The sequence below is a fragment of the Macrobrachium nipponense genome, chromosome 22 (genome assembly GCF_015104395.2).
Source record: "Macrobrachium nipponense isolate FS-2020 chromosome 22, ASM1510439v2, whole genome shotgun sequence".
Lineage (NCBI taxonomy): Eukaryota > Metazoa > Arthropoda > Malacostraca > Decapoda > Palaemonidae > Macrobrachium > Macrobrachium nipponense.
This window is the reverse complement of record NC_087213.1, coordinates 4,642,627-4,655,126: the sequence shown is the minus strand read 5'-3', so window position 1 is coordinate 4,655,126 and position 12,500 is coordinate 4,642,627. Positions and strand designations below refer to the sequence as shown.

The 12,500-nt window shown below is 36.3% G+C and overlaps 1 protein-coding gene across 3 annotated transcripts in view; it reads left to right on the top strand.

Moving 5' to 3' along the window:
• Nucleotides 1–12,500, top strand: part of LOC135198452 (uncharacterized) — a 268,941-nt gene that overhangs the window by 246,825 nt on the left and 9,616 nt on the right. For 2 of the 3 annotated variants that reach the window (XM_064226009.1, XM_064226010.1), the window contains 4 exons: nucleotides 3,419–3,523; nucleotides 7,832–8,011; nucleotides 9,445–9,546; nucleotides 11,768–11,842. In XM_064226009.1, coding sequence (XP_064082079.1) covers nucleotides 3,419–3,523; nucleotides 7,832–8,011; nucleotides 9,445–9,546; nucleotides 11,768–11,842 — 462 coding nt within the window. The remainder of the gene's footprint in view (nucleotides 1–3,418; nucleotides 3,524–7,831; nucleotides 8,012–9,444; nucleotides 9,547–11,767; nucleotides 11,843–12,500) is intronic. The other variant, XM_064226012.1, reaches the window with a different exon arrangement.

Below are 12,500 nucleotides of genomic sequence, written 5' to 3'. Positions count from 1 at the left end.
ACTTTCACAAAAACCAGGCGCCGTTACAACAACAATGTTCGTTCATTATTCCACAAAAAACACCTAATTTAACACTAAATAAACTCTAAGAAATATCAAATATGAAATTCTCAAGTTATGAGTGACCATTCAAATAAGTACGAAATCGTTAGGTTACTTTTAAAATCAAAAGTGCTATGCGATGGAGAGAGAGAGAGAGAGAGAGAGAGAGAGAGAGAGAATGTGAACGCCTCGAGTATCTAAGATCTAATGAAATTCTTCTCCCTTGCGGAAAGTGGACTGGGGATGACACAAAAAGTTTTTTGCACAATTCTTTCTTGAAGCTTCGAAATCTTACGCAACTTTACATACAAAATGTGTAATCTGCACGTGGCTCTGATCAAAGACATACGCGTACAAGACCAGTCTGTTAAAAAAAAAAAAAAATGACACGTACTCGACTCGATCGACTGAAGCAGAAGCCCTTACCTTACGTGGTGACAGAATCTCAAAACACAAAATGGAGTCTCGAGCTCGCTTATCAAACGTGTGGACAGATTAGGAAAGCAAACGGATCTCGGAGTTCCTCCAATCTCACAATGCTGACATAATAGGGAAATAATCATAGTTTCGAATGGACAAAGAAAATCACTCTCTTTCTACATTCTACGTTATATATATTCTTTTACATTATGTTATGCGAAATCTGAACACATTTAAAACATCCTATCTCTAAGCTATCTAGGAATCTGAAAAAATGTTGCACAATTCTATATAACATTTTATACAGTCACAGAGGAGATATATGCATTTTGAAAGTAGCAATATATAATAATAATAATAAATTAATAATATATATTATATATATATACTATATTATATATAATTATTGTATTTTTTTTTTTTGAGTCATAATTATCACATTACCGTGATTTTAGTATACTACATTCATCAAGCTAGAAATGTCTTTTAATACCTATAATTCGCTCTACCTCGGAATTAATATATTTTCATATATGTTAACCGAAAGGGTTTTTTTTAGTCAATGGAGAAATTCCCCTTGCGTTTAACATATATGAAAATATATTAATTCCGAGGTAGGGCGAATCAGATCATTAAAGGAAATTTGCACGTCGATGTATATATATATATATATATATATATATATATATATATATATATATATATATATGTGTGTGTGTGTGTGTGTGTGTGTGTGTGTGTGTGTGTGTGTGTGTAGAGAGAGAGAGAGAGAGAGAGAGAGAGAGAGAGAGAGATCTCACCTCGAAATTTGCACGGGGACAGAGAAATCGTGGTTTCAGTCGAGTTAAGAACACCGTAAGTTATTAACTTGGCCGATAGATGGCACTTTAGTGTACCCTGATTGCATTAGTCTCTCTGGGGAAGGTCCCACCCCTTCCCCTTGTCAGCCCCTGTGGCAGATGATTGATTGAGTTATTGGTCCTCGTCGGTGCATACACTGCTCGCTCGCTCACAGCCGCTCATAGCTGGTGGGGTTTTTTATTTCTTTTGTTCGTACGTTTTCCGCAGTTAAGGGAAAATCTGATAAACGAGTCGAAAGGAATAAATACTAGGATAAATAACGTGATCGCAAAATAGCCGCCTGGAGAATTAGAATGAGTAAAACGATAGTAAATCTGGAATAAACAGAATAATTAGAGCAGAATAATTACAACAGAATTTAGAATTTAGGTCAGAGGCCAAGGACTGGGGCCTATAATGAGGTCATGCAGCGCTGAAATTGACAGAAAGGAGGTTTGAAAGGTGCAAGAGGAGGAAAACCTCACTTTGAATCAATTGTTTAGGAAAGGGCCGAGTTAAGTAAGATGGAAGAACGCGAATACGAACGGAGGTACAGTAAAACGAATGAAAGGGGTGGCAGCTAGAGGCCCAAGAGACGCTGCAACGAATCTTTTATGCAATGCCTACAATGCACCGTGTGAGGTGCACTGACGGCACTACCCCTCCTACGGGGAAGGGGGGGGGGGACGGTGATAAAAAGAATAACCATAAGAATTCATTTGATGAAAAACATAATCTTTAGAGTTAAATCTTTATAAAATAACAACAAAATATTGCCTTGTATTTTCTGCGATTCAGGACACAACGATGACTAGAAATACAGAATCGTTCCGAGTGAAAACTAAGCTAACTTTTGAAAACAGAACGGATAAAATTCTGAATATTTCTCCTGTATTTGTATTGTTTACATTCTGGTGCAGTATAAACCTTTGCAGACAATTCTTTAGTCACTTTTAACACCATTCAACCGATATCTTGAAAAGGAAAAAAAAAAAAAAAAGAGCATGGTACACAGGGGAGGTGCAGAAAGAATAAAACTAGAAGTGGCTAGGAAAGGGAGATGGAAGTAGGAGAGAGAGAGAGAGAGAGAGAGAGAGAGAGAGAGAGAGAGATTTCTGATCAAGATATTGACATGAATAAAAAGCGTAACATCTCATGCTTCGATACCTTAAATTGTAATTATACATAAATATATCTGATGAACAGAGAGAGAGAGAGAGAGAGAGAGAGAGAGAGAGAGAGCGCTCCCGACATGAAGAATGATGCCAGATGAAAATGCACAAACAGCGACGAATAGCTACAGAGAAATTTCGATGTTGCCAAAAATTCCACGCAGAGGATGTTGTAACTTCTCTGTCGATGTTTATAAGGAACACGAACTATAATTCCATGTTATTAAGTCACGCAAAAGATTTTGTACTTTCTCATGCAATTTTTGATAAATATGAACCAATTCCTTGTTGTTAACACAGAGGATTATGTCCTTTCTCAGCTGATGTTTATAATAAACTTTTTACTCACGCAAAAGATTTTGTGCTTTCGCAGTCGATTTTCAATAAATATTAACTAATTCCATTTTATTCCCACAGAAAATTATGTATTTTCCCAGTCGATGTTATAATGGACTTGACCACGCAAACAATTTAGTACTTTCTCAGCCGATATTTACAGCGAACATGTCTTAATTCCCTGTTAATTCACGCAGGAGATTTTCAAGTTCATGTTGTTTTTATCAAATGAGACCCAATTCCATGTCATTCACGCACGATTTTGGACTTTCTTATTCGATCTTTCATCAACAAGACCCAATTCCATGTTATTCACGTGAAAGACTTTGTGCTTTCTAGCGAAAGACTTTGTACTTTCTCGCGAAAGACTTTGTACTTTCGCGCGAAAGACTTTGTACTTTCGCGCGAAAGACTTTGTACTTTCTCACGAAAGACTTTGTACTTTCTCGCGAAAGACTTTGTACTTTCTCGCGAAAGAATTTGTACTTTCTCGCGAAAGACTTTGTACTTTCGCGCGAAAGACTTTGTACTTTCGCGCGAAAGACTTTGCACTTTCTCGTGTGATTTTTAAATACGACCTAATCCCACTGTATTTTCTCTCTTTTCAGATCTCCCTCATATCGAAAATCGTGCCCTCCCCGGATTGGTTCGTCGGTGTCGATAGTTTTGAGTTATGCGAAGATGGCAACTGGGTGGACAACGTCAAGATCCAGGTACGTGTTTCATTCTGGTTTCAGCAATTCCTTACATAACTACTTCTTATGATTTGTGGATTATTTCACATAGTATTTTAAATATGTTATGCAAATATGCATAAACTATATAGGAGTTTTCATTCTCTCTCTCTCTCGTGATGTGGTAACATTATATATAGTATATCATAGTATATTATATATATATATATATAATATATAATATATATATTATTATATATATATAATAATTATATATATATCTATATATATCTATTATGGTATATATATATTATATATAATATCTATATATAACAGACATTATATTTATATAATTTATTTATATATTATATATATGTATAGAAATGTGTTTACTGATTAAGATACTGATACTACTAAACAATGTAACACTAGTCAGAGAGAGAGAGAGAGAGAGAGGGAGAGAGAGAGAGAGAGAATCTAAATCACAGAGCCAGCAAGCACTTGCTGTGTCTGGTGCAGTTAAAAAAATTAGTAGATAAAAAACAAGTACAAAAAATGGAGCAAAAAATAAAATAAAAAAGGTATAAAGAGAAGCAATAATACCCAGCATTCAAGGGACTGTGGAAATCGCCCCCCCCCCCCCCCCCCTCCCCCCCCCCCCGCACTTTACAGAATCGAAAGCGGACGATGGCCAGTTAGGAAGAGCCCTAACCGCAGAGGCTGTAGGAGGCAAATTGCCTCTAATCTGAGGTAATCTGCCCCTTATTTATGCTCGTATGAGGGATACGTCAGATTCCGTAGAGAGTGGAGTGAACGTTTCTCTCTCTCTCTCTCTCTCACAAGGATTCGTCAAATTTCCTAGATGGTATGGTTAAATCTCTCTCTCTCTCTCTATGATCGTCAAACTTCTACTAGAGGGTAGGGAAAAATATCTCTATTCCTCTCTCTCTCTCTCTCTCTCGCCTCTCTCTCTCTCTCTCTCTCTCTCGGATTCGTCAGATTTCCTAGAGGGTGAAAGTTATCTCTCTCTCTCTCTCTCTCGGATACGTCATGTCGACATAACTCGCTTAATTTGCTTGTGAATGGAGGTACAAGACGCTCGCTCTCTCTCTCTCTCGGCAAAGGGACGAAACGGCCAGGTGCGAGGTAGGGGGTAGGGGGTAGGGGGTAGGGGGAGGGTTGGGATGTTTGGGTATGGGGAGAGGGAAGGGTGGAGGACGATGACAAGAGGCAGAATAAAGGGGTGGGGGGGGTATGCTTGAATGAGCGTCTGTGCGCTAGAGGGGGTTGTTGGTGCTCTAGGGGGTTAGTGGGAGGGGTGAGGTGGATAAAGAGGAGGGGGAGGAAGACGAGGAGGACGAATTCGAGACCTAGAGAGGGGGAGGGGGGCGATGGGTGACCAAACACAGATCGAGTATTTTTTTAAAGACCATCTTTTAAGAGAAGCTAAATAAAGTAAACATAAAATATGGAGGCGTTCTTTTTATAAGCCAATTTTCTACAGAATGAGCTAAGAAAACATGTAATTTATTTCTAAGAAAATCTTTTCAGAGAATAAGCTAAATAGCGAAAAGGAAAAAAATATGAAAGTGTTCTTTTTATAAGCCAATTTTCTACATAATAAGCTAAGGGGAATAAAATAACATGTAATTTATTTCTAAGAAAATCTTTTCAGAGAATAAGCTAATTAAGCGAATAAAAAAATATGGAAGTTGTTTTTTCTAAGAACATCTGAAAAGAGAATAAGCTAAATAGGGCTAAAATGAAGAAATATGGATTTTTTAAATGTTATAAAGAAGAAACTAAATAGGACATTAAGGAATAATATAAAACAGGAAAAATAACCAAGCTTTGATTTTCATTACCCTCAGAAAAATCAAGGCAATGATACATTTCAAATTAAGGGCAGCAACGGGAAAAATGTAACAATGAGTGATAATAATAATTATATAATTTGTGAAAACGAAGAAAAAGCAGTAAATAAGGAAATATAGGAAGAGCTGAAAATTAAAAATCATGAATGTGAAAACAGTTACTGTCACGACAAGGAAAGTTAAATCTCAAAATTTTAAAATTTAAGCAATAGAGAAAAGATGGATTGAAAATCTTCAAGTGGAAAAAAAATTACGCATTAAAATGAACTAAATTTTCCATTTCCCAAAGGGATGTGAATTCGGTCATTTTCATTTTATCATGTTTCATCATTCGAGTCACAGGGTTACAGATGACATCTAAATAACACGTGACATTTAAATGGAATAACGCTTTGGAATGTAATGTAATTAAGAGTGATTTTGGAAAGGACTACGAGAGCTCGTTACGTTTACCACATTTCATGAAATCGGAAATACAGAAATTTAACTTTATCTTTATTTTTTGGAATCGAGTTATGTAGCCCTATATATATATATATATATATATATATATATATATATATATATATATATATATATATATATATATATATATAATATATCACATATATTTATGTGTGTGTGTTGTTCCATTCACGACAGGAAGATAATGAGCTCAACAAGTTCGAAGCCACCCATTTTTTTATGATTAAATTATATCTTTATCAGTACAGCACTAACCACCCACTATTATTATTTTTCTAATTCTCCCTTCTTACAATTTCCGCAAGAGGCTACGATCCCACATCCGAGTCGTCTAAACTGCGGTTGCCTTGGTCACTACTTAAGTTAATAAAGGTACAATGGGATATTCTGTTCCTTTCTGACTCAAGAACGAACTTGAGATTACTTTAGTTTGCTTTCACGAAGAAAAAGGAGAGAGAGAGAAGAGAGAGAGAGAGAGAGAGAGAGAGAGAGAGAGAGAGAATTAAATTTTTCATTAATGGCTCAAAAACGAACGATAAAATACCTAAAGTTTGCTTTCAAAAATACCATGAGGAGAAGAAGAAGAATGAAGAGAGAGAGAGAGAGAGAGAGAGAGAGAGAGAGAGAGAGATTAAACTGTTTCTTTATGGCTTAAGAACGAACTTGAAATTACTTAGTTTGCTTTCAGCAATGCCATGAAAAAAAAGAAGAAGAAGAAAAAGAGAGAGGGAGAGAGACTCTTAAAAAACTTAAGTACAACAAACAGTAAAACTGTAACGAAAAACTGACGCAGAAGGGAATAAATCTAAAGAAACGAATTAATTGACCTGATAACACAGAATCTTGTGTGCTATCCTACCGCTGTCATTGTTGCTTAAAAATAACTCACTCACTGCTATAAAGTGACCTCGACATACCGGACTTTTGTACTTTTCAGCCATCACGTTATGAGGCTAGAGAGCTGCAAATTGGTATGTTGATCATCCACCCCCCAGCCATCAAACATACCAAATTGCAGCCCTCTAGCCTCAGTAGTTTTGAATTTATTGAAGGTTAAAGCTAGCGATGATCGTACTCCTGGCAGCGCTATAGGTACCAACGACATAGGCCACCACCTGACCGTGGCTGAGTTTCATAGGCAGCAGCTTAAGACTTTTATGGGCCGTGGCTAAGGCCACCACCGGGCAAAAAGCTCGTTGGTCCGGAGAAACTTTGGCGCAATTTTACTTATTCACACTTATCTCTTAAATTGGGTAAAGTGTAAAGTGTAAAGCGCAGACTATAAAATAGGGTATTTGTAATGGAATAGAATATAGTATTAAGGCCAAACGCCAAGCACTGAGACCTATGGGGTCATTCAGCGCTGAAAAGAAATTGCGAGAGGGCCGAGGAAAGTAAGATGGAAGAAAGAGAATATGAAAGGAGGTACAGTAAAACTACAAACCCGGCCCCACCCCTTCCCCCACCCCTTACAGGGTGTATGGCATTTGTTATATAACGACATTGGTACTTTTCAGAAAAGACAGACCTCCAATCTGGCCTTTCTGACAAGCAACAAGTTCGTACAGTAACCAAAACCTACATTATAGCCTGTATTTTAACATTTCCTAGACATCTTACAGTTTAGGAGCAATTCTACACAGTTTCTGCCCTAAACTGATTCTGTAAGATGAAGCTTGAAGCCGTTGTTTTATGGAGATGTCATTCGAATCTAAAATTTAGGCCAAAGGCCTAAATTTTAGCGCTGAAAACAATGTTGAAACCATTATTAGGAAAGGGTGGAAAGTAGGTAGAAGAAAGAGAATATGAATGCAAGTAAAAGTAACAAGGAATGAATGGGGTAAGGGTCGAAGGGACGCTGCCAAAAAACTGAAGTAACGCCTACAGTGCACCGCGTGAGGCACACTGACAGCACTAACACCCCCCTCAATTTTTTTTTTTTTTTTGTTTTTTTTTTTTTATGCCTGACGAACACCTTCTAACCCCTTTTTTTCGGATCCGGTTCCAGGTGGACCCCATGGACGCTGGAACGGACAACGGCCTCACATTCACGTCACCAAACTGGCCCACGAGTCCTCCAGAGAAGATCTTCCGGATCACGAGCCTCTACCCCAACCATCCGGCTCATTCCTTCTATTATCCTACGCTCCGGCATCTTCCTCGCATTGCTACCTTTACCATTACCAAGGTGAGTCACTTGTTCGAGTCCCATTTTTTATTGTTTATTTGTTCCTTTTTGCTTTGGGTAGCTCCAAGTTTGAAATTTGTTTTTTATTATATTCGTTTTTCTCTAAAGGTTGATTCTTGACAGTGTTCTCTGTTTCTTGACTTCAAATTTACGTTTAAATATATATATATATAGATATATATATATATATATATATATATATATATATATATATATATATATATATATATATATATATATATATAATATATATATTTCGTTTCTATCTTTCTAAACGTTATGTTCACATTCTTTCTGTTTCATTTTGTGCCATACTGTCAACATTGATTTTGTTTCATTGAATTTTTGCTATCATTTACATGTAAATGTTTTTATGTACGCAATCAATGAAATGTTAAATTTCAATATCAATGAAAAGGTGAAAATTTTTTTCAGATAAACTCGTCTGTATTATCTGAAATAGAATCGGAAATTCGAAATATCTGACTGACAACACATTATAAATCTTTTTCAGATATTATCGAGCGCATGTGGTCTAAAATTTAAAATATCTCATTGATAGAGATCCCTTCAGTAATCATATAGATCGCTAAAGTAACCTGAGCAGTCTAGAGTGCCAATGACCTAAAAAGTTTAGTATTTCGTTCACATAATTTGTAAAGTGGCAGAGTTTCCATCCAGATATCTAATACATTTTTTGGGACACTAGGACTTTCTCACAAATAATTATGAATACAAAAATAAAAGCGTGGGTGCCAAACAAGGAAAGAAATGTTACGAGAAAAGAAAAGAATTTTTTTATTTTATCTCTTGTAACATTTCCCTACATGTTTGGCGCCCACGCTTTTATTTTTGTAGACATGATAAATTGTAGGAAAATCCTGGTGTCTCAAACAAAATTATTTTTAAAAATTTTCGTGCATTTTTATAAAATTTCTTTATTTTGTACTCTTTAGTTTTGACAGAAATTGTAACCGATTTATGATAGCAGCTAGCGATATAGATGTCCTGTCGAGCCAAAGGTTTGAAAAATCCGAAATTTACCGAGCCAAAGAAGTTGTGAAAAATCCGGAGTGTCATACAAATCCTGAGACACTGGGAGAGGTCACTGTTTGGTCAGTAGAGGTCACTGCCGCTGAGTAACCGTGGAAAAACTCAAGTCCATCGGACGAAGAGATCAGATCGAAAAGATTTAGCCCAGAAAAACATACACAAAAGCAAGCTAAATAGAAGTGTATACTTTTTTTTTTCGTAACATACTGTATAGTTGCAACTTGCTCGTCCAATTAATGACGAATGTAACATTTGCTTCGCTAACAATTGTTTTGTCCAGATAACTAACAATATTTGTGTCTCGCTCACATACCCTGCACATTTGCAACTATCTCGTCCAAATAACTACAAACATCCTTTTTGTCTCTGGCCAAAAACAGATGAAGGAATACAAACTGAGCGAAGATTTCGACAACTCGATCAAGGCTCCCTACGACCTCGTCAACCTGGAGGACATAGCCTACAAACACTACTTCGACCACGTAAGTTTTCACAAACTCTTGGTCCTCGGAACGGCCGAGCAAATGGTTAAGAAGCTCCCCTTTTGAAATCTTTCGCCATTTCCTTTTCTGAAGCTCAGCTATGTCATCCATTGAAATTCATCGCATTGCTGAACAGAAGCTACCTGGCTCTTGAAGCTCGCCGTGAATTGGCTGTGAATAACCATGTTATGAATTTAAACACATTATGAGCCATCCAAAATCATTAAATTTACTAACAGCAGCTGCTACCAGGCTCTGACGCTCATCATGAATTTGGCTATGCTTAACCATGTAATGAATTTAAAAGCAATACGATCCATCCAAAATCATTAAGTTTCTGAATAGAAGCTACCTACCTGGCTCTGAAGTGCATCGCATCATGACTTTGTTTATGAATAATCACGTAATCATTTGAAAACCATCATGACTCAGGACAGTTCATGACGACTTTTCCTCAAAGACAAGGTTATTAGCCCGGTATGTATACACCTATGCGTCACCACCGAGGCGCTAGTACCAAATATAGCGAAAGCTCAATGGGACGCCGTGTTTAGTACCAGCCGCAATGGGATCAAAGTATAATAACCACCCATTTTTACATAATGCTATACATTAATAAACGATATCTTTGATCCCCGAGGGAGTACAGTAGATTCACATCAGCATTTGACGTCTAGGCCAGTCCCTTAAGACGTTCCTAATTGGCTGTTCATAAGCCAATCGTAGGGCTGGAATCTCTCAGTCTCTCGAGAGAGTTGCAGGATTTATGTTCCATCTCTCCTGAAAGACGTATCCCTCAGGAGAGGTAGAACATCCATCCTGCCCATGTGAATTCTCTCTCGAGACAGAGTTTCCAGCCCTGTCATTGGCTTATCAACAGCCAATCCGGGACGTCGTAACGGACTGGCCTAGACGTCAAATGCACGGGTGATGTGGATCTACTATTGTACTAAACACGGCGTCTCACTGAGTTTCCGCCACGTTTAGTATTATAGCACCTCGGTGGTGACGAGTAGGTGGATACCTCACCGGATTTAATACCAGGAACAAGTACCTGTATGTCTATCACAACTCTTTAAAGAGTCGGTTATGAACTCGCGCAAGCGTATCCTAAATTAAACAGCTGAACAACCAGCCCATTAAGTCTTCTAAATTACATCCAAGCAAGCCGTTACATACAGAGCAATGCAGCTCTATTCAATTTCGCATGACTTTTTTATCTGACGAGTAGCTACGCAACCCATCGGAACTCTATCATGAATTTTGCTACAATGTGGTTAAACAAGGAACTCAAATCCATCACAAGTTTACCTTAACAAAATAGTCTTTCAAGTTTTATTAATAAATCTTATGACTTTTTTTTTTTGTGGACATAACATTTCAACGCTGACTATTTTCTTTTGTGGGCATATTTCAACGCTGGGTTCTCATAACTGAATCACGACGCAACTTGGCGACCATTGGCTGTTAAATATGGCTTTCCCATCGGCAAGTAATTCTTTTAACAACCCAATTAAACTAGGATTATATTGCTTGTACACGTAGCGCTCGCGTACGCTGATTTCTGTTGGAATATCCCCTTCTCTTTCCCCTCGTGTTAACTGGAAACAATTGCAAAGGAAATGGGAGTATGACCAAATTCAGATGTTTGTAAGGTTCCTGGGCACAGGTAAACACATCCAGTCTTTGGGTAAGGCCTAAAAACTTAGGAAAGAGGTCAGTAATGAAATTACCAGGCTCAGGCCTTTGGGCTTAAATTTCTTGTGCCACATTTATCTCCATTTCTCATTTGCTCCCACTGAATTCGAACAAACAGGTTTTGCTGAACAAAATTCCTTTATTCTATTATTTTCCAAATAATGTTTTTGTTTCGTGAATTTCATATGTGAGTTATTCTATATTTATGATGTTATGTTATATTTTTGTTCTTGACCACAGACAATATTCACTACCTGTGACAGCTTCTGAAAGATTAAGAGGATCGCCACTGTGAAAACATTCATAAAAAAACAGTGCTTATATTTAGCAATTAAATCTCCATTAGTTGATATTTGACAGTCTCACAATAGTACCAGTCAAAACTGTCTCACTCACACACACACACACACACACACACACAATACCTAGATTTTGTACAGCGCTGATTTTCCTCACGCGAAAAAAAAAAAAAAAAAATTACGCCCATGTGAATCTGAGGTGGAGTTTTTGCTCTTCTCGCCAGAATGTGTGGTATAATGAACAAAAACCACCCAAGTCTGGGGAGGTGGAAGAGAAACCGCTCAACGACAGGGAAAAGGTAAGACTTTAGACGACCTCAGGTGAACGACGTGTGTCAGTCATATTTTCCTTGTAGCTGGTGGAGTCCTTTAGAGCAATACCTTTTATTAGATGGAGATTTTGTCGTGTGTGTGTTGAGTGCTGTGTTCGGTATTATTGACAGTAGGCATGTATGTATGTATGTATATTATTTGTATATACACATACATACACACACACACACGCATATATATATATATATATATATATATATATATATATATATATTATGATTATATATATATGAATATATACATATATATATATATATATATATATATATATATATATAATATATATATATGTATATATATATATATATATATATATATATATATATATATATAATATATATCTAATTTATATATATACATATGCATACATACATACACAAACAATATATATATATATATATATATATATATATATATATAATATATATATAGATATATATATAATATATATCATATATATACATACTCATACACATAAAATAATATATTTATACACACTATACATATATTATATAATTTATACATATACATATGCATACACATACACATAATATATATATATATATATATATATATATATATATATATATATATATATAGATAGATAGATAGATAGAGATAGAT